Genomic DNA, 24469 nt, shown 5'->3' with positions numbered 1-24469 from the left:
AGGAAGCACAAATTGAATAGTCTAATTGAAGGATGAATGATCAACAGGGGGGAAGATCTTTGGGAGGAGGAAGAAGAGATTGAGATCTGCCACCATTTCCATTTAAAACAACCCACGCCATCTTCAATCCCCAGCTGGTATGCAGCTCGAGATGACAATGCATGAACCACACTCCTGCAAAAAACATACATACAATCGGATATATGTTTATACGAAAGAAGCACAAATCTTTGAACCAGATGAGCGATTGAAGCTAACATTACGTAATGATATTAATACCTGGATTATCAGCTAGGAATCTGAGAGCCACCCAACCTCCACTGGGAACTCCAACTGTGTTTCTCTCCGGAGGATCCACCAGATTAAAGTTAGATGGGTCAGTGCTTGCATTGTAGTTTCCCATACCCTGACCCACTATGAAGAAGTTGAAGCCGTGCAGATGCAGAGGATGGCTCTCGAAGGTCGCAATGCTGGTGTCCTGCAGAACTAGCTGTACGCTAGTGTTAAAGGGAAGCACTTCGACTCTGGTGTCGTTGAGGGTCTGTGTGTTGTTAGGCGGCGTGCCGGTGTAGTTGAAAGGAAATGGCGGATTGTCAGGGAAAGTGGTATTGTAAACTCCATTGGACTGATTAAAGTAGTATGCTTGAAGAAGAGCGGTGGTGGGAAGAATGAAGGATATGTTGTTAATGGAGGCTGCAAATTTGGTACCGTTGGGGCCTTGACATGTCTGTCCTTGGGGACACGGATTTAGCCCCAACCCGACTGTGAATAGGAACTGTTTATCCATCTTCTGAGGGACAGCTGCTGCAGGAAATTTCGGATTGCCCAAGCTTCTCATCTTTTGGCTAAAATTGGCGGCAAAGGAGGTATCGTTGGGGGCTGGAAGCGTCGGTTTCATCATAGGAAGAGAGGATGAGGATGAATTAACTGCTGTCGCATTGGAAGTTACATACTCTAAAATTCCAGCACTGGTTGAGTTATCAAAAGCTGCTGTTCCCGTAGCGAATGGGCCTGCTAACATGAGGAATGTGGCATTGGGTGGCTGAGACATAGCTGTCAAGAGGACGTTGGTAGTCTGACCGGGAGTGATGAGAATAACATTGGTTTGAAAAGGCTTGACATACACAGCATCCGCTTCTACCACAGTCAATGTGTGGTTGGCTATTGCGAAAAACAGGTCACTATTGAGTGCAGCATTAACTATACGCAGTAGGTAAGTTTTCCCAGGGTTCACTTTGAGCCTGAATGTATCTGCATTACACAACACAGGAAACCTTTGTTACATTTACATTTAAACAAATGAACAATAGCGACCAGTCTAGTTATGTTTCATCCATTTTAATACCCCGCCCTCACCGTTGGTAGAGCAGTTATACATAAGTCCAGGGAGCCCGTTGATGGTATATGCATCTGACACATTAGCTTGCGCACCACTTTGCATTGCTTGATTGATAACAGTCTCAGTGTCTGCATTCCACCACTCCCCTGCAATTTGCAACACATTATCAACAGCAGTATTTTCATTGTAAATTTAGGACTATGTACGTACAATGGCAACACATTATCAACGAGTACTGAAGGGCATACCGAAAACAATAGGCACTTCCTGGTGTGGGCGAGGGAATGGGTAAGAAGCATTCTTCTTGGGATAGATGATAATGGGCCCATGTATGCTTGCTCGCAACCATGAGATGTGGGCATGCCACCACAGTGTTCCTCTCTGCCTTTTGACAATAAACTTGTACACATAACTTTGCCCGGTTTGAATTGGACACTGAGTGACATAAGCAGGACCATCCGCCCATCCAGATCTAAGCTGCCGAATTCCATGCCTGAGCGATTCATAGGAATTCATTAGGTGCACCCACTAAAGGGACATCAGCATATAATATTATTTTTATTAAGTAAATAACTGAGTAGCGGGAGCAGAAGAGATACCAATGTATGCTAATATTGTTTTTAACATTATTTGTTACTTTGATAACCACGCGATCTCCTTCTCGAGCAACTACTGGAGGCCCCGGATATTGCCCGTTGACAGTCAAGAGAGCTTTCGTGGTGCAAAGACGAGTCACATTCGTCATTTGGATCTGTGGATATTTAGAACAAAGAATCAATCACGGCTATCTGTAAAAATTTAATACTTTCCTAAACAATAAAACATTCAACTCATTCCATAGAATTATATAACCCACAGTGAAATTGTAGCGCCGTGTGATCACAGCATGTTTCGCTGAAACAAATTGAATAGTGAACCACAATGCCAAAAGTGGCAGCACGAGGCGGCCATAAAATGTCTGCATTGCTAGAATCGTACAATACTTCCTCTTTCAGAGTCTGATCACAACTTAAACAGGCTAAAATGCCAAATTGTTTCTGAACTGAGATGTGAAAATCTGTTTCTTTGTGTTTGTATATATAGATACACGAATTAAATCAGCTGTTGTTGGGTAGGTTGGTAGGCAATACTGATATTTTAACACGAGTATAAATCGACATGAACAAGTATTGTTAGCAACTGTATTAATCTATTTCATTTTCTTGACTTTTAATGATTCACATGTACTCTTCGTCGTTTTTGTTTGTTATGGAGATAAGGTGGGGCTTTCTATCCGGAGTGGCAACCAAGTAAACGATTCGCCCGATGAATACACCATCTTTTCCATTGTCATTAAAATCCATGAAATGTAAACCTATTTTGGTATACCAACCACTGCTCATATTTTTGTTATTGGGAATTTTTGAGTTACTGGGTTCACATCCGTTCGTTCCAGACTGGTCTAAGCCTCCACTCCCGGTCTTCGAAGCAACATCGTTTACCCATGCGGGACTACGAAACTTTAACTCCTTTTAGCTTCTAGGATCACATGAAATGATTGCATGATTAGAATTTCAGTAAACATAAATCAAACGAGACCACTCCTAAAAACACTCTGATGTTTTCTCAATCTTCATTTATGATTGTCATATCTACATGATGCCAATCAACTTCAAGCATCCGATCTTGCTCATGGATGTGACGATATAGCTCCTATATATATTTTTAGCTCATTGTTAATCACACACCACACCCTAATTTCCCAATGGAAATTACTGAGCCCCGTTTTGGAGGTTGGTCTAATCCTCATTCATTTGAATTAGGTCCTATATTTGTGCATGTGTGGTCCCTTCATTGGAAAACCATAGTTATGTTAATAAGTGATTTGAGAGTGTTTGTTTTCGCATATAGATTTCCCTTGTGTTTCTCCCATGCCTGCGACATTCAGTCTAACCTCCTCACCCAAAGTTATGATTCCTAGGCTACCTTCTATGTTAGTAATTTGAATACACATGTAATTAGTGTTTATATGTCACAAATTAAATTTACTATAATGTTCAATGTTCATGTTTGTGGGTGTGCCATGAGGTCTTGTTTTGTGAGTAACAAGTCAGAATCAGGGCCAAGTGGCTAAATAAATTGGTTTGCAATCGATTTCATTCTCCTCATTTTTCACATATTAGTCGATCTAGTTGTGATCAATGTTAATCATAATATACATTCAAAGCCCTTATCCTAACCCATCTCATGTTCTAGTGAGATAGGGATTTAATAAATAAAAAATGATAATTGAAAAAGATTCTAGTGTATTATATGTTGTCACACAACCAGTGTTTCTTTTGTATCAATACATGTGGCTAGAGCAGATGATTAAAAATGCAATTATAATACTTCTATGAGTCTTGACATAAAATAATGGAGATATACAACTACAAAAATGTGCATTATTAAATCTTTACTATACTAATATAAAGTGCATCCATTCATTTACAATTTATATGTTCAATTCTCTATAACACTAAAAAAAATTACTATACCTTAGAATTGGTTTAGTGACCAATTATTTAAATGAACTACTAGTTCATATAGATATATCATTAGATCTATCATTTATTAGCGTTTAGCAACTCTTGGGAGACTTGGTACTAGGAAATTGTTAAATATTCAAGGAAAATTGTGATGTCCCACTCACAATTAACTATTATTTAACAGTCACATTCAAAAAATTGTGAAAAACGTTTTAGTAATTTCATTCATCACTCCTATAGGTCTAGCATGAAATGAAGTGAGGAAACCTAGAAAATATATTGCAAATAGAATCTAGATATTGTCTTAAGTTTATCATGATCTATGATAGTAACCACAAAAATAATTAGGGAAAAAAAACCCATTTCATTCATTTTTACTTCTTAAATATACGTCATTTTGGCTAAAATATATACCTTTGTGGCACTTGCAAAATTAAATTTGGTGATTGTAGGGGCTTATCAACCACTAATGGAATCACGAGCATTGCAAAAGGATAGGCGACATTTATTAGAGATATTTAGCATGCTATTATTCATTATATCTCTTTCTATAATTAAAATAATTATTTTAGCTACGCTTACTTGATATGTTAGATCTTTTTTCCTATTATGAACCATGTCATATTGTTGGCACAATAGTGAGCTTTTGAAATATGGACCACACTTTTGAATGGTTTGAAAACTCATACACCTTGTAATTCTTTTGCCTATGCATCTTTATTTGATTTTAAATGGTGATTCAAAGTGTTTCAAAGCCTACATGAAATCGATAATACCTATTCACATCATCTTCAGTTTAGAGCATTTCCCCTCACAGAATCATGTTGAGGATTTATAAGGTTCTTAAACCTTCATATTGTCCAAAACCAATACTTGCTTTTTTCTCTCTTTCATGTCAAATATTTTGTAAACATTTTAACTTGATGCATGAGACACTTCTTCATTGTTTGTGTTTGCATATTGAGAGTATTGAGGTAAACATCCCTTAAAGTAGGTGGATGGACGAAATCCTGACAAGTTGATAAGCATATAGGAAAGTTAAACTCCTAGAAGGAAGCATGGGGACCGAGGGAATCTTAAAAGTCCAACTTTAAAAGTTATTAAAAGGGCCTTTGAATATTTTAGAGGATTGAGGAAGGTATGAAGGGAAGGCCAAGTCTAAAGGTTGAAGAAATAGACTTAGAAAATGTTCAGAGGACAAGGGATTAGGATATCAATTTTAACAGGTAAATGGTATTTGGGATGGGAATGTCCAATGGTCCAACTTGAAAGACTCAATTTTTTTTAAAGGTGATGTATTAGGAGGTTAGGATTGACGAGAAAGATGTGACATAAACTGAAACTTTGAAACTATATGAATTTGGCAAACATAGAAAACACCGAGGAAATCAAGTAGAGAGCTCTCATACTTAAATTTTATGGAAATTTGATATTTTTTAATATATGAGGGGATTAAAAATAACTACAATAAGTTATAAATCATAAATTAATACCCACATAGATGTTTCTTAGATTGATTACAAGTAATGGGTCAAATAGGGTTAAACATACAAAAGGGAGGGGACTCAAGAAGTATTGTGGGATCACCCGTGAAGAGGGACAAGAACAAGAAGAGGAACAAGACACAAAAGGAAAGGAACGACAAAAATCTAAGTAAAATTAGAAGAAGAAGGTCAATGAGAAGGAGAAGGAAAAGTAGAAGAAAGGCAATAAGAAGAGGAAAAATTACATGAAATTAAAATATCTAATACAAATATAGTGTGGTATTAATAGTAGGTCAAATAAGAGTATATCACAGAAGATAACATAAAACATTTTGAAGAATAAGTATCTGATCATTATACCTATTTCATTATTACAATATATTACCCTTTTACATGAATATTGTGACAAAATATGTAGCTTGATAATTCTTCTTGCCAAAGAGCTTCCTTATTTTTGGCGCTAAATTTTTTTTTGATTTTATGGTACTTGAATATTCATGTCAAACACTATATTTTTTTGTTGGGCACTGGGGTCACCATTCGTATTTTCCTTGTTGACCTTGGTGGCCTCTACAATATCCCTTTTTAAAGTAATTAATGCATTTAATACACTGCATGAGTTCTATGAACACAAATTTCTAAGTTAGTTTAGTGCACTTGTTCCCTTGAGTTGAGTAGTCCTACAAAGTGGGGGAAAAATTTAGTGTCGTAAACTACACCTAGTGCATTAATGACACTTATGCAATAGGCTCGGTGTGTTTATAATAAAAAATAATAATCAAGATACTATCATTCCAGCATCATGGATTTTAAAGATGAAGCATTAGCAACCCCTAATCCAAATGTGGGATTGATTTGGTCAAATGGGAGAGTGGTGAGCATACATGTATGTAGCGCACAAACGTCCCGAAATGATTTTAGATTTAAATTGGATATATTCTACATCGAGCCTCTTTTGATGCATGTCCCTTCTTTTGGGCACATTCAAAATGGCTATTCCCACTCATTTTGAGCAGAAAAACTCTTCTTTCTCTTTCATTTTGCAACATTCACACTCTCGGATATCTATCTCTCACACTAGTAATAAAACTCTACCAAAATCTGCACTCATGAAAATAAAAAACAATTATTATCTTGCTTACAATCGTGCCATTATTTCAAGAGAGGGGTCTTTCCTATGTAATGTTTTCCTTTCTCTCTTATCTCTTGTATGTATTTTTTTTCAATATAACATCATGTCACTAGTCTCTAAATGTATTTATTATCTATTTGAATTAATCAAATTAACATTTTATCTCAAATAATAGTGGGTTTCCTCCATTAAGAAGAGTTTGTTTCTATTGCACAATCTAATCTTTTATTTTATCCAATCTATGTATCTAGTTGTCTATGGAGGTATAAACATAGAAACAGGGGTTTGAATAAGGCAAACCCCTATACAACCCCAACATGTTGCCCTATATGAGTGTGTGTTGGTGATGAATAGTTTCATAGTGCATGAGATTCTTTTTGGTGTGACTTTTGGTGCTTTTCTATTTTTTGTTTCTACATATGACACCGCAATGTGTAGATGTCCCTCTGGCACATTGGTATCCAAGGCTAAGGCTTCACCAGTTCATGGGTAAAGTATGCATTTATAGAGATTTCTTTTTCTATAATCAAAATATTTTGACTATTTGATATTCCTTTCTTATGTAGTATTTTATGTTTATAGACATAGTTTAGTTTGTTTCCTTTCTTCCATATCAATCTTCTTGGCTCACGAGAGTGAAAATTAAGTGATGTATCGAAGGTTGGTTTCCTACACAAGATATTTTCATCTCAACGGTAGTAAATACTCTCCTCTACACTCTCTTTTTTAAACATGATAAATATCTAAGAGCATTTGAAGAAGATTCCGAAGTACAATGGAGGCTTCATACATTCAATAAATTCCTTAATCTAGCAATTCCTTTTCATTTAAACCTCCTTCAAAATTTGAAGGATTAAATTGTAGCTTCAAATTAATCCAGGTGATGGCCTTGATGAATATCTCCTCTCTTTGATCAAGCCTGAGTTGATTCACATTATCTCCCCCTTCAACAGTATACTCTTTGACATTTTCATTGACGTCCTCTATATGGGCTCCTCTTCTCTGAGACATCTCCAATGTGTCCATTTTCCATATTAAACCTCTAACTATGTCTGTAATATCGAGCTCAAAGCCTCTTTGTCTTCTTCCTCTTCAACCCTTGTTTCTATATGTCATATTGGCTACCTATAGGTCTTCTTCTTGACACAAATGAACTTCCTCTAATCCTACTTGATGCATGCCAACTTACTAAACAGAATTTCAAATTGGGTATGGTTTATTATTAAGGAAAAAATGGTTTTGAAGGGATCTGAAAACCCTGAGTACAAAGAGCTGCAAATGGAAAACACATAGCCAAACAACAACACAAAAATTACCTAGAATACAGAACCCTAAAATAGTAGGCCAACAAAAGAAAATATAAAACCTAACACAAATTCTTCAGGGCTTTAGCAAACTCAACTTTCATTTGTTCCATATTTTGGGTAATGTTCATCAGATCTTGCAATTCTATGTTTGCTTTAGCTCCCTAGCGTTCTTGAGATGTCCATGGGTTTGAGATGATGGACCTACACTATCATCCTTATTCTAGTTACTCTTCTCGACTAGGTTGATATTAATTGAAATGTTGCCCCCAAACTTCAAAGCCTACATAGTCTACCACTGATTCACAAAAGTTTTATCCCCTTCTACATTGCTGTGAATGGTTTTAAGGCTCATGCTAATAGATTAGTGAGGTTATAATTAATTCTCTTCATCTTGGCTTCAATAGCCCAAGTCTACCTTCATAGTCTTCAAGTGAGCAACATATTTGGTCATGTTTTCTAAGATAGAGAGCATTTTGTCTTTTTCCTCATAAGAGATCACATTGTCAACAGGATCCCTAAACGAATATCGACCATCACCTTGCTCCAAAATAACCACTTTTCTTTTAATGGATTGGATGTTGATATTAACTTGATTGATTTCTAAAAAAGGCTCTTAGGAAATCCTAAACTAGTCTACTATGGCATCCCTATTAATACCCAAAAAATAGCTAGATTCCCAGGGTCACTTCCAAGGAAAGGGGACTATTTTTAAAGATCCCTAGGAAAGGGAGGATTATTAATTCTCTCTTGATTAGCATAATTAAAAGATCAAGGGGAAGGGGAACTCCCAAGAAGCCTTCTCCTCCACCCATCACATTCTCCCTTTCGCCCAAAAAATTCTCCCCTTCCAAATTTTGGTTCTTGTCAACCTCCTCAGCATCTAACTCCTCATCAAGTCATCTAGGAGAATCATGCATGTAAAATTATTTAATTTAACAAATCTTTCTTTTTATACTGAATTTAATGAGATTCTCTTTTTCTTCTCCTCTGACACATTATTCTTGTTTTACTTTGAGGAAGTTTCATCCTTTGTTTGCTAGTCCTCATCCTCTGAATCATCATCACATTCCCCTATATTTCTCTACATACCCTCCTTTGACACCTATTCACCGAGTGCAAAGGGGGATAACCTTGATATTTTCACTTAGAGGAAAATGGGAGGGCATTGAATTGTTCCATAATTAGAAGGATCGAGCCCTCATGAAGATTAGGGTTTCTTTGCTTCTTATTATGTTCTTTAATATTGGCTTCCAAGGATGATAAGAGATAGAATGGAAACAAACGAATAACTTATTTCTAAAGTGTTTAAGCCGAGAAAAATGACCACCATAGATTTTGGTAAACCACCCATCTAAGGTAAAATATTGTATAAGGACCTTAGCCACACCCACCCAAAGGGGTTTAAGGGTGTCTACTTGGTAAGAAATGTTTGAATTGTTGACAAGATTCAACCCCTCTCCATATTTTAGAAAGGTTTTCACCATGGACTCAGAAGATTTTGCCCTTGAAATTGTTTGTTCCTTCCATAGGCAGCCCAATAAGCTCCACAATCAACTCCTTTGTGAAATCTGAGCTTTTATTGTCATTTCAAAAAAATAAAGTGCATCCATTATCTACCAAAAATCTTTGTTACCTTTGGATCAAAGCCATGAGGATTCTCTAAAAAGGGTGTAACCCCACATTAAGTAAAAATCCACAAATTTTTCTCTTTTATGTGCATTTCGTCAGAGGAAATGCGCTCCTATTGATGTCTCTCCTCCTATTATGGATCCCACATATAAAATAAAAAAGAAATGCCTACCCCAAAAACAGTCATAATCAAAGCCCTAAAAACCCCACCATGAATGTCATCAGAGGAAATGGACTCCTATTGATGTATGTCCCCCGCCATGATGGAGCCCACACATAAAATAACAAAGAAATGCCTACCCCACAATTGACCACCCAACAACATAGTCTCAATTGAAGCCCTTAAAAGCGCTATTTGAAATAAGGAAATATAAAAACCAAGAAACTGGGTACTAATATCACCCACAATCCAACTGGAAATAGTTAGCTAGTGAGCACCAAGGGGGAAAAATACCTAACTATCATCATTAAAACATATCAAATAATGAAGAAAGGATAGGTTGAAAAATATAATCACCCACATAGACAAAAACAAGTTAACCAAGGTGGTTAATATTGTTAAATATCCAGGCAACTGAGAGGGGCTTGAATTAGTTGAAAAACATAAATCAATTTCATGTAACCCTTTTGCACATCTGGAGTAACCAATAGAATTAATTAAGATAGATATAGCATGAAAACATAAACATACAACAAATCACACAATGAACACTAGATATGATGTGGAAAACCCAGAAAGCGAAAAATCACAGAGAATGTTAGTTCTCAATATAAAATATTGGTTTAGGTGACACCAGTTAAGGTAATTTTTACAAAGGGTTTCTCATTGTTAGAATACTCACTTCAAGAGGGCTCATTGCCCAGAAAAAAGGTCGACTACTGAAGAAACAAAAAATGAAAAGAAAGAATCCACCATTGAATCTCAATCTGAAACACCAGACTACTTCTGGTAGCTCAGTACCAATGCACTCTCACATATTGCCAAAAATCAGATCTTTCCTTTCCAATATCGCATTCAATAGAAATGCGACACTTTTTCTATATAAATTCATTTAGATCTTTCTTTTATATAAATACATATATACATGTATATATGTATATATATATACATGTATATATGTATATACATGTATATATATACATGTATATACATGTATATATATACATGTATATACATGTATATATATACATGTATATATATCTACATATATACATGTATACATATATACATGTATATATATATATGTATATATGTATATATATATATATGTATCTATACATGTATATATACATGTATACATGTATACATATATCTATACATGTATATATACATTTACACATGTATATATGTATACATGTATACATGTATATATACATGTATAGATACATATATATATATATGTATGTATATATATGTATATCTATGTATATATATATACATATATATGTATATATATACATATATATGTATATATATACATATATATGTATATATATACATATATATACATATATATATTGTCTCAAGGAAACATAATCTTCTAAATCGGCCAAGAGAGAGTTCTAAAATAGGTCAACACTAAACCTTATTGTGGTGGGAAGGAATCAGAAGTAAACCATACCACAATGGAGAACAATTGTCAGATCAAAATGTTACATCCATTATAAATTTTGGACCCGAAACATGACTTACACTACACCAAAGCTGCTACACAACCTCAAATTCTAGACTTAATCCAGACCCAAAAATCATTGCCCAATACAATGAAAATAAGAATGGAATCAAGATACACATGAATACAATTAATCAACACCATATCTAATAGACAAAAATATCTAGATTGACAGATCAACTCAATTAACCCATGTTGAAACATAACTTCCAGAGTACCAAAGGTTTCAGGAGTTCATCTTTTGGATCACCAACACCAAGGACATCAAAAATGTTGATTTCACATCCATCTGATAAACCTTGAAATCCTTATAAGCTACAAAAGCCAAAAGCATCCTAATTTCCTCCATCCGAGCAACCAGGCCATATGTCTCGTGAAAATTAATCTCTTCAATCAAAGTGTAACCTTTACAAACCAATATTTCTTTATTTCTCATAACATTTCCAGCTTCATTGAGCTTGTTCTAGAATACCCACTTTGTTCCAATCACATTCTTATATGTCATTTTATTAACTAGTTCCCATGTTGAATTATTCTCAATTGTGTCCAACTCTTCTATCATTACCTTCATCCAATTCTGATAATTGCAAGCTTCTTCTGTTGTTTTCAATTCAATCTCTAAAAGTTAACATAACAAAACTTGTTCTTGAGCTGCTTTGCTTCTTGTGATAATTCCTTTGTTTGTATCTCTGAAAAAACGGTCCACTAAATGATTCTTCTAAACATATCTCAATGTCTTAGATGTAGAAGTTGAAGCTTCCTAATCTTTCTTTTCTTCTTCTCCTTCTTCGATCTTCTCTCCACTTTTTCTGTCGGTCGATTCATCAGACTCATAACCTACCAATTTGTCAGACTCTTTAGAAATGTATTCATCAACCTTCGCATTTTCACTTTCAACAATCTTGTTTAGCCTTATATTACAACGCTGATATGCTTTCCTCTTTGTTGAATATCCTAGGAATATGCCTTCATCTTCTCTATTGTCAAATTTTCCAAGATTATCTTCATCTCTCCGGATGTAGCAGTTTCTTCCAAATACCTTAAAATATTTCACTGTCAACTTTCTACCATGTCATAGCTCATAAGATGTATTTCCATGTATTTTCTTATATAAAATTACGTTAGGATTGTAGACTATAGTATGAAATGCTTCTCTCCAGTAGACTTCTCTGTTGATCACTATTTTGGTTGCATCTTGAATTATTTGGTTCATCCTTTCCACTACACCATTCTGTTGCAGTGTTCTAGGGGAAGATGACTATTTTCTAATACCATGTCTCTCACAAAAGTTGTTGAACTCTTCCGAATTAAATTCTCCTCCTCTATTAGACCTCAAACACTTAATTTTTCTATCAACTTCATTTTCAACTTGAGCCTTAAATATCTTGAATTTCTCTAATGCTTCTAGCTTCTCTCTCAAAAATGCAAACCATGAAATTCTAGAATAATCATCAATCAACAACATGAAATGCTTCTCACCTTGTATACTTCTTGTTTTGGTCGGACCGCATAGTTTTGTGTGCACTAAATTCAACAACCTAGTGGACAAGTGCTCTAAATTATTTTGTATTTTCCTTTCATCTACTTCAAAGTTTACATTCTCTACAAATTTTGTTGGTTTGGTCGAACTCGGTAAATCTCTCACTACACTTGATGAGCTAATCTTCACCAAGTTGTCAAAATTGATATGACATGTCCTTTGGTGCCAGAGTCAGATATCATTGATCTAAGATAACAAACAATTGTTTGCATCTCCTTCCAAGAAATACATGTTCCACCAATCTTTTTCCCTGCTACAATAACAATTTCAGATTCTTTCTAGATCTCACAACCATCATCTTGAAAAACAACATTGTAACCATTTTCACACATTTGTCCAACACTCAAAATATTAAGATGAAAACCATTAACATAGTAAACATTATCAGTATTGTTCTTTCCATCAAAAGAAATAGAACCAATCCCACAATTTGTGTTGTTTGATCATCTCTGAACCTAACAAAACTACCATCGTACTTTTCAAGTTTCACAAACTTACTTTAGTCATGAGTCATATGATTTCAGCATCCACTATAAATCAATCATTCATTTCTATCTCTTCTAACATGTACAACAGTAGCAACCACCTTAGGAATATCAATCTTTGTTACATCTCTTTTTACCAAAACAAGCAATCACCATCTTCATAATTTAAATCATCATCTAAAATACCAACATCATCTTTGACATAATAGGCTCTCTTATTAAATTTTCCTTTACCTTCTCTAGACCTTTGTCTTAAACCTTTTGCCGAACATCTAGTAGCAATGTGACCAATCTTTTCACATCTAAAGCATTTAAAAGGTAACATACCTTTGTATTTGTCGGTGTCTCTCTTCAGTTTTCTCACAAAGCTTGCTTTCGTCTCATCTAAAATTTCATCTTCTGGATCTTCGTTAGATGCTTTGAAGGTAGACTCGATCTTAGCTTTGTGTTTTCCAAGCTTACCTCTCTCAAATCCTAATAGAGTACCATAAGGCTTCACTCTTGTAAATTTCTTCCGATCATAGGTTTCTTCATTAGTCAAGATCTTATCATTGTAGCTTTCTGGTAGGGACATTAGAATCTTCTCAATTATGTATTCATCCAACAAGCTGACACCAAGTTCTCTGATTTCATTTACCGCACTATCAACCTTATAAAAATCGGTTGTTATATCTTCTCCTTCTTCCATTTTCAAGTTCTCATATCTGTGATTAGTTTTTATCTTCTTTGATAAGTTAACTCTGTCACTTCCTTCATAGATATCTCTCAACTTTTTCCAAACCTCATGAGTAGTATTCAATGAAATAATCATTGTCAATTCAATCTTTGATAAAGCACTAAACATAGCATACCGTGCCTTTTCATTCACTTCATAAGCTTGAACCTTATCTAGAGTACTAAGACCATTTTCCGATTGAATATACTAAGTTTCCACTGCTTTCCAAGTGTTGTATCCCAAAGAGATCAGGTAGCCTCTAATCTTTAATTTCCAAAAACTATATTCGGATCCTTCAAAAATAGGAATAGTCAATTTATGTGCCATTGGATCAAGATCTACCTCAAGCAGATAAGCTCTTCTCCAAGTAACCAAATCTCTGATACCAATAGTTGAATATCCGAGCAACTGATAGGGGGAATGAATTAGATGAAAAAATTAAATCAATTTCTTCTAACCCTTTTGCATATCTATAGTGACCAATAAAATTATTTAAGAAAAATATAGCATGAACATATAAACATACAATAGATCACACAATGAACACCAGATATAACGTGGAAAACCCAAGAAGGGAAAAACCATAGAGAATGTTAGTTCTCAATATAAAACACGGGTTAAGGTGACACGGGTTAAGGTGATTTTTACAAAGGGTGGCTCACTGCTAGGATCCTCACTATGAGAGAGAACACTACCCAGAAAAAGGCTCACTATCGAAGAAATAAAGGAATAATTTAGAAAAGAAAGAATCCACCACTGAATCTCAATCTGCAAGACTGGACTGCTTCTGATACCTCAATACCAATGCACTCTCACCCATTTCCAACTATCAGATCTTTCCTTTTCAATCTCGCATATCTTCAATAATAATACCATATTTTTTTATATAAATTCATTCAAATCTTCCTCATATATATATATATATATATATATATATTATCTCCAAGAAACATAATCTTCTTAGTTGGCCAAGAGTGAGATCTAAAATAGGTCAACACTAAACATTCTTATGGTGGGAAGGAATGAGAATTAGATGATACCACAATGAACAATAATGATCATATCAACATGTTACATCCATTACAAATTCCAGAACCAAATCATGGCTCATACGCTACACCAAACCTCGAATTCTGGACTTAATCTATCTTCAAAAATCATTGCCCCGTAAAAAAAAAAAATGGAATCAAGATACACATGAATACAATGAATCAACACCATATCCAATAGATAAAACTATCCAAATTGCCATCAACTCAATTAACCCATGCTAAAACACAACTTTTATAGCACCAAACGTTCCAAGAACACATCAACTGGATCACCAACACCAAGGACATCAATGACAACCATTATGTTGACTTTGAAATGACAACCAGTGATAATCATCATCATCACATTTGCAACGAATATCAAGTTTCATATTGTCCTCAATGTTAGGGGGAAGAGGGTCAATCCCATTCCAATAAAATCCTTGTCTTTGGAATGCACCAATATTTTCAAAAGCATCCGCAAGAGAATTACCTTCCCTAAAAATATCATAAATATACAAACTATCAAAATCCTTGATAATGTTTAACACAACCTTCACCAAATATTTAATGGAACAACTTGAAGTATGTAATAAGTTTAAACAATTAATTATGTTGAGTGAATCATCCTCAATCTAAACCTTCCAAGAACCAAGATCAAGAGCTAACTTGAAGGAATTAAAAATAGATGAGGCTTCAGCCAGGTGGTTGGACTTGATTCCCAAAGGGAGTGCCATTTGCAAAAGGAGCCTGCCATAATCATCACTCAGCACACCCCACAACTAGTTGGCCCAGGATTCCCCTTAGCTGCCCCGTCAAAATTAACCTTCACCGAATCAAAAAATGGAGTAGACCATTTAACATTAGTTCTAGAGGTTTTAACATTTCCCAAAGTTCTAGAAATATCAAAATTTGAACCCCAATTAATAGGAGACTACTGATCTGAAGCATTAATATATATAGGAGGCAAGCCAAGATTAACATCCTTAAGTACAATCTAGAAATTATCCTTTCCAACTGTACGAATCCTCTAAAACACCACCTTAAAAGGGAGAAGTACATCCCTAAAGACACAGTTGTTTCTCTTGTTTTCAGATCTACATAGACACATGAGGCATAATCAAAGACCAAAGTAAATTCAAAGATAGATTAAGAGAAGGAGGGGACCAGTGAGACCACATCTCCCCGACAGAGGAAAGGAAGACCCAATTAAAATTCTAGGTGGCCAAGATAAGAGACCAAAATTATCTGGTAAAACAACACTCCATAAAATGATAATTGACACTCTTTATTTATGCAAATAACAAAGAAGGCATTTATTAACAGGAAAAATACCATGCTTACAAAGGTTATCCAAAGTAAGAATCTTAGTTTGAATCAAGAACCAGAAAAAGATGTTAATCTTAAGAATCAACTTACAATTCCAGATTGAAAATCCCATAGAGAAAAGGTCAACTTAGGATGATAGGGAAGGGAAAAGGCTAAGGTGGAAAAAAAAAATCCAAAGGGTGGAGGCCCCCAAATAATATGATCTAGAAAAGAAGCCATGAAAGGAATATGCTAGAAGCTCAAAAAATTGGAGCTCACCTAGACCTCGATCAATCACTAAGGTTCCTTCGACTATCATTAGTAAAGTAATGCACCATCTTATCACCAAATTGGGCCAAGAAAGCCTCCCTAATTGGTCTAAAGGAAGGGACCTCGAAAATAGGGGAATCTCCAATCCACCAATCATATAAAAATTCAATGCTCCATCCATTCCCTAGAATCCATCTAATACCCTCAGAGAGAATACATATGGCCTTGATCAAATTATTCCAAAGCACCATCTTAGTAGGGTGAGAAAGAGCCTCCAAGAGTTGCCCCAAACCAAGCATGGCCTGGGCATATTTACAGCTATAATCTTACACCAATCCAAATCTCCAAAGAAAAGTCTTTGTAATTACTTAGCTGACAAAGCAACATTGAAATCCTCAAGCTTTTTGATACTCAAACCACTAGATTTATAAGGCAAGCAAACTTGGTCCAAGAAGCCAAATGAATACATTTACTATCTTCTGTGACAAACAAGAGAAAGCATTTCTAAATATTTTCAATTCTTTCATAAAAAATTGAGGGAGTTTTAAAAAGGTTCATAGCATACACCAAAATATTCTAAATCAAATCCTTGATCATTTGAACTTTACTCGCTTGACTAAGATGCATAACTTTCCATCTAACAAGTTCTGAATTGAATCTATCAATCAACCCATTCCAAAATAAATTATGAATCACATTACTATGAAGCAGGAGACCAAGATAAGTTGTAGGAAGATCCTCAATTTTACAACCCAAAATATCAACAATTCTTCTCTGTCTAAGAATAGGAGTGTTAAATAAGAATAAAGAGCTCTTCTCAAAACTAACTTTTTGACTCGAGTTAGATTCATACCTAACAATATAGGCTTCAAAGATCTTACTTCTCTAATTCAAGAGTATCTCAAAATCAAAGTATTATCAACAAATTATTAATGTGGAGGGCATATGAAATAAACTTTGAAATAAGCGAAGGTGGGAGAAGTGATTGTGGGGGCGGTAGGGCATGTGTAGGGGAGGACGAGGACACTAACTCTTATGACGATGAAGGCAGCAAGGAGTGGTTGGTCGCAGGGCTTGCTATGCCAAATGGGTCGTTGTTTTGGGTGGTTCATTTTGTTTTTGGCTAGGCAGGTGTTATGATGGGCATGGACTGGTTTCTCCTTAACATAGCGGGTCTCCGTGTTTTTTCACCTTCTTTGTGCCCTATGGCGGTAGTTGCAATTCTTTCCTATGGATCTGGAGTGGTGGTGGCCTTTGGGTGGTGTTGGGAGGATGTTGTGGGAGTTGTAGATTCTCTCATGTCTTTTTTTTTGCTCCCAAGTTTGCTACTCTATCGTGCGTGATGGTAAGTGTGGGCTTGGTCTGTGATGAACCAGGATGGGAAGTTGTTATTATTTTTTTGAACAGCGCTAGTAGTTGTTTCTATTCTCCCTCCCTGTTCTTTTTCTCCCTTTCTTTCCTTGGATCTCATTGAGAACCCTCACCGGTAGTTGGGTGTTCGATCCAGGAAATTGCTAGAGCTTGGCTTTGTGCAGTCATTTTGGTGGGAGTTTTTTTTCTTTTGGGTGTGACCAGACCCTTGTTTATTTCCTTGTCTCATCCTGGTTGTGAGTCTCTTCTACTCTTCCCTCTTTTCTTGGTTCTCCGTTGGCTTTGGGTTGCCCTACTATTGAGGTGGAGGGGTTGCTTGTGTGTTGGGTTGTGCAAGGATTGCTTAAGCAGTGGGTCTTCACTCCTCAGTGTCCTATTGAGGTGCCTCTTTCTCCTTTTGAGGTGGAGACAAGGTATCAGGGAGTGGTTCAGCTTCTGCGAACTGCGAATGGACTTTGTGTATGGTTGGCTTGATTTCCACTCTTGCCTATAGAGGTGGCTCTTTCTCCTATTGAGGTGGAGAGAAGGGGTGAGGGAGCTTTTTGAATCCTATTGATGCTCGTGTTGCTAGTTGTGGGTGCCTATCAATCCTTCCATGGTGACCGTCACAGTTGGGTTTGGGTTTCCTTTATTAACCCAGCTTCATAAGTTGCTTTGTGGGTTGAGGGAGCCTATAAAAACCCTCTTGTTCTTTCCTTTAAAATGTTTAGGGTGGCTTTTAAAAACCCCGTTTCCCAGATTGTTGTTTTCAGGTTGTTTTGTTGTGATCTGGTTCCTGTCTGGTTGTTGGATCCGTGTAAAACCCATTTTTAAGGTTGAGGGAGCCTGGAAAAAACGTATTGTTTTTCTTTCATTCAGGGGTTGGCTGGATGCTAGTAGTACGCTATCAAGTTGTGGGATCCTCTTAAAACCCATTCTCAAGCTTGTGGGAGCTACCGATTCTCTCATGTCTATTTTTTTGCTCCAAGGTTTACTGCTCTATCGTGTGTGATGGTAAGGGTGGGCTTGGTCTGTGATGAGCCAAGATGGGAGGTTGTTATTATTGTTTTTGACAGCACTGGTGGTTGTTTCTATTCTCCCTCCCTATTCTTTCTCTCACTTTCTTTCCTTGGATCACATTGAGAACCCTCACCCGTAGTTGGGTGTTCGATCCAAGGACTTGCGAGAGCTTGGCTTTGTGCAATCATTTTGGTGGGAGTTTTCTTTTCTTTTCGGTGTGAGTAGACCCTTGTTTATTTCCTTGTCTCATCCTTGTTGTGAGTCTCTTCTGCTCTCCCCTATTTTCCCGGTTCTCTGTTGTCTTTGGGTTGCCCTCCTACTGAGGTGGAGGGGCTTCTTGTATGTTGGGTGCTACAAGGATTGCTTAGGTAGTGGGTCTACTCTCCTCGATGTCTGATTGAGGTAGCTCTCTCTCCTTTTGAGGTGGAGACAAGGTATGAGTGAGTGCTTCAACTTCTGCGGGCTGCAAATGGACTTTGTGGATGGTTGGCTTTCTTTCCACTCTTGCCTATAGAGGTGGCTCTTTCTCCTATTGAGGTGGAGAGAAGGGGTGAGGGAGCTTTTTGAATCCTAATGATGCTCGTGTTGCTGGTTGTGGGTGTCTGCCAATCCTTCCATGGTGACCGTCATAGTTGGGTTTGGGTTTCCTTTCTTAACCCATCTTCACAAGTTGCTTTACGGGTTGAGGGAGCCTGTAAAAACCCTCTTGGTCTTTCCTTTAAAAGCTTTAGAGTGCCTTTTAAAAACCCTATTTCCCATTTTTTTTTTCTGGTTGTTTTACTATGATCTGGGTCTTGTCTGGTTGTGGGATCTGTGTAAAACCCATTTTTAAGGTTGAGGGAGCCTAGGAAAAACCTATTGTTTTTCATTCGGTCAAGGGCTGGATGGATGCTAGTAGTACCGTGTCTGGTTCTTGGAGCCTCTTAAAACCCATCCTCAAGGTTGAGGGAGCCTAGAAAAACCCTTGGTATTTTTCTTTTTTAATGGATAGGCTGGATGCTGGTAGTTTTCAATGGCCCAATTTGGCCAGTTTGTGTTTTCGATTAGGCTTAGGTTTTGCTGTTAGTGATCTGGAGACTCTGCTATAGGTTAAGGGAGCCTGGTAAAACCCAAATGTGTGGGTTGGGGTGCTAGTTAAACCCTCATTTTCGATTTCTCAGATCTATAAGGTGGTTTAGATCTGTTGATTTGGCCGGCCTTGTTTGCATTGTCGCTCTTTTGTGTTTGGCTCATGATTGTTTCATTTTGGGTGCCCTGTGTCTTGTAGCCTCTTGTGCCACAAGAGAAGTAATGTACAAACCTTCTCAGATGTTTGTGGCTTTTCTGTTGTTGAGCTTTGTTGTATCTGTCTACAGCATCCCTTTGTTGGTGTGAACAAACCAGATTAGAAGAGGAGGGGGATAAACCTCTAAGCAAACCAACAACTACAATTTTAAAAATGAAACAGCTCAAGGCTTCAACCATAATAATAAAGAGAAAAGAGGAAATTAGATCCCCCTATTCGATACCCTTATAACTATTGAGTAAACTAGAGGGGGAGTAATTAATCACCACCTAAAAGGTAGGAAGCGAAACAAATTGCCAAGAAATCTCCAAAAAAATATCTCTAAAACCAAAATCTTTAAGAACTTTAATAAGAAAACCCCAACTCACACGGTCATAAGCCTTCATAAGATCAAGCTTGAGGAGAATCCCTACTCTCGTTTTGCATCTCAATGAGTGACTGTTCTCGTAAAAAATTGCAATAGAATCAATAATATTCCTCCTATGAAAAAAAACCATTTTTCTTAGGAGAAATAATCAGCGAGAGGACCAGCTACAATCTTAAAGCCATAATTTTGAAAAATATTTTATAAATAGAGTTGTAGAGACTAGTCTATCTGAAAGTATCAAAATAATTAGCCCCCATGAAACTAGGGACAAGAACAATTAAATCGGCATTGAGTTCCTTGAGAATCCTTCTACAACCAAAAAATTCCTTAGCTGGATCATAAATATCTTTTTCCACAATCTCCCAGAAACATTGGAAGTAGAAAAAAGGAAAAGCATCTGGACCCAAGCCTTGTTATATTCAAAAGAGAACACCATATTTTTAATTTTATCATCAAAGGGGATGGAATTGAGAATTCTATTAGTATCATCTTTAATAACATTAGGTATAACATCCAAAAAAATTCTCCACATCACCACTCAGAGGCAATCCTTCCTCAAAGAGGCGATTGGAGAAAAAACTAGCAACTGCCACATTAATGTGCTTTTCCAAATCCAATAGCGCACAGTTCTCATTGGTGGACGAGATCCAATTAGAAGCCTTATTTTTAAGAGTGGAAAGATGAAAAAATATACTATTCTTATCCTCGCATCGCAACTATAGAGATCTCTCTATATTTGTTAGCATAATTCTTCCTCCTTTGAAATGAGGTTATGGAGACAAGCCAGCAAGGAATTTTTCTAGTCTAGGATACTGCAACTTTAACCATCTTTTTTGAATGGAATCTTACACAACCTTGAGATCCCTTTAAATGATTTTCTTCTCAGAAAAGATATGAACAAAACAAGTATCATTCAAAATAATAACCTTAGCTTTGACCAATCTCATTTTTTTAGAAACTCAAAACATAGTCGTATTGTTAGTCCTGACATTCCATCATTTTCTAATTCTATAGAACAGGTTAGGTTGCTTGAGCCACATTTTCTCAAAGTGAAAGGAAAAAAGAATTTCCTTCCAAGACAATCAAGCAAGAGAGATGGGGAAGTGATCAAATCCAATACGAAAGATCAACTAAAGGGACCACGAGTACAAAACAAAACAGTAATGGGTAATTAGGGCTCTATCCAATATCACTATAGTGTCAAAAAAAAAAATTAATTAATAATCAACACAAAATTTTAAATGAAAATTACAAACATTATTGACTAGGAGAAAAATAGTTACAGATGTAGAAATGAATCTCTATTTTTTTCCTTTTTTCACTTTGTCTTTGTTAACAAGTCGTGTCTCTTACATGCTTTGTTCTAAATCACTACTACATCTATCTTCTCAATCCATTTACCACACAACCCTAGCAGGCTCATCTATTTCTGGTTTTCCTTGTCCATGCTTCATATCCTTTTCCATGATCTCTACCCTGTCTGTATTCATGCACTGGGCATCAATTTCTTATCATCTGTTCTTTATTTCCTCCACACGCTTTTCTGGCTATCCCTTTGTTTTTGAATCTCATAGGTTTGATGTCTTCTACTCTACACACTCTCCTTCCCTTTGTAATTAAAAATATGTTGATCTTCCCACACAATGTTATTATTTTTCCTTACTCATAAATCCCTTTTCACCTTTCAGTTTTTCTCAATCATTTTGGCGCACCCTCTCTTCTTTTTCGGATTTCTATTTTGTTTTATTTTACATAATAATTATTTCCCATCTTTTCAAATCCACATGTGGCCCCACGCCTTCATTCTTATTCTAGTTTTTTTTTGTTTAACATCCAAACTCTTCATTTACCCCAGACACCTCTTCGCCACGCCTCCATCCCACACTGATTGATATGCCTGCAATATGTTTCAATTATTTTATTTAAACTACCTATCACTTTAAACTTACTTGGACAATATTTCTTATTGTTTGTTCATTTCACCTCATATTTGACTCTCCTTAGCTTTGTTAGTGTTGTTAATTTTCTTCAAAGAATTTAATTACTCAAATAAAACACTTACAAACTTATAAGCTAAAATTTATCAAAATAAAGATAAGAAATGAAAATCCTCATTTTAATATTTCAAAATTGAGGTTTGGTGCAAGCTATTTGTGCCCCCTCCCAGATGCCCCTGCATCAATTTGTGTTTGATATAATTGTTAAAACATTTATATGTAACATATGCTTTATTTATTATGTAGTGAAAGCATATTTCAATTTCAATGGTCCTTGGATTATAATTCATATTATGTATGAATTGATTTAAATTATATGTATGTAGAATTTCAATACAAGCAAGTAGTTATTTGTGTGTGTGTGTGCATTTATTCCAATAATATGTTTTCTTAACTAGAAGAGATTCTATAGAGCCAAACCCCATCTCAAAACTCCACACCACAAAGCCCCAAACCCCCTCCACTTTATGAAGCTTTAATTAAGAGAAACAAAATATGAAAACATAGCCACATTATTGGTAGTATAGATTATTTCGCAATGAACTGAATAATTCCCATACATTAAATATTCAATACTGAAGATGTAAGTCATCATCGATTCCATGAAATAAGTCAATATCAATTGACGCGGCTGTAATAGTGGTATGTGCACTGACAATAAAAATGTCTATAAAGTTTTATGTGATAAATGAAAACCATATGAATATCAATTCATATCAATAGGTATACACCTTAACAATGATATACATCAATTATATGTTGTAGCTAGCTATATTTGTGTTATATTGTTGTTAAATCATTTATATGTCACACGTGCATTATGTATCATATACTGAAAACATATTAAAGTTTCAATGGTACTTATAAGATTACAATTCAAATTATATAGGAATTGAGTTAAATTATAAAAACAAATTAAATCATATGCATGTAGCATATCAATACAAGCAAGTGCAATTATGTGCATGTGTGGGGGGGAGAAACTAAATTCCAAGAATGTAGTTTTTATCTAGAAGAGATTCGACATAATGAATGCCCATCTCGGAGCTCTACACCACAAAGCCCCCACCCCCTCCGTTTGATAGAAGCTCTAATTAAGGGAATGAATAAATGTTCAAATATAGAGAGATTATTGAGAAAATATATTTTTTCACAATGAATTGAATAATTTCCATATATTTCATATTTAGTATTGAAGATATGAGTCATCATTAATCACATCAAATATGTTGATGCAAATCTAGATAGATTCTATGCATAGAAGGAGGAGAAGTGGTATTATAATTGAGATTAAATAAAACAAAGACAGATCTTTCATTTACATATCTATAAGTATGCCTTAATCCAATTATTTAATTAAATTTAACTTTTTATAATGCACTTAAAAACTAATTCAGAAAAGTGCTAGTCCTAGTACAAAATGAGGTAGTATCAGATAACAATCTGACAGAAATCATGAGAAAAAGGTTACAAACGATAGATATCAATGTGTTTTTAAAAGTTTCTTATAAATCTTACTATATTTCAAAATAGACTAAATTGTCAATAACAAAATTGTAATTTTTCTAATGATTCATTATACATTTTTTCTTATTTATTAATTGACTATTTAGATGTTGAAAAATGAAGATAATATTTAAGATTAAATTATCTGTCACAGAACAACATTATTTTCAATTAAGTATTCGAATGAAGAAATATACTGCTGAAAATCTCAACCATATAAAACAACAATAAATAAGTATATTATAAGGAAATGTGAATCTTACTGTTAGAAATTCTCTGCAAAACTTGTAATTTTAATTCTACCTTCGCACTTTCACTTTTGAAAGGTCCATGTGGAGATGTCTCTGTCATAGTAATTCAACCAAGGTCTCATCACTGATATATTCCAAAGCATACTTATTGATACACAAATATACTGATATGTTTCTCTTTATCGATCGTTTGCAAACTACTTTGGACCAGCACACGATTGGATGCAGTCAGATTTTAGGAAGCACAAATTGAATAGTCTAATTGAAGGATGA

At 35.5% G+C, this 24469-nt stretch overlaps 1 protein-coding gene across 1 annotated transcript; it reads right to left on the bottom strand.

Moving 5' to 3' along the window:
- Nucleotides 1–40: 40 nt before the first annotated feature.
- On the bottom strand, nucleotides 41–24296 carry LOC131863293 (laccase-4-like). Its single transcript, XM_059215089.1, has 7 exons — nucleotides 24249–24296; nucleotides 2196–2327; nucleotides 1939–2090; nucleotides 1588–1832; nucleotides 1357–1485; nucleotides 280–1251; nucleotides 41–174 (listed from the first exon to the last, which is right to left on the bottom strand). Exons 1-7 carry the CDS (start codon nucleotides 24294–24296, stop codon nucleotides 41–43), a joined length of 1812 nt encoding a protein of 603 aa, XP_059071072.1.
- Nucleotides 24297–24469: the final 173 nt, after the last annotated feature.

The sequence above is a fragment of the Cryptomeria japonica genome, unplaced genomic scaffold (assembly GCF_030272615.1).
Source record: "Cryptomeria japonica unplaced genomic scaffold, Sugi_1.0 HiC_scaffold_59, whole genome shotgun sequence".
Taxonomy (NCBI): domain Eukaryota; kingdom Viridiplantae; phylum Streptophyta; class Pinopsida; order Cupressales; family Cupressaceae; genus Cryptomeria; species Cryptomeria japonica.
Note: the sequence above shows the minus strand (reverse complement) of the source record. Positions and strands in the feature narration are given on the sequence as shown.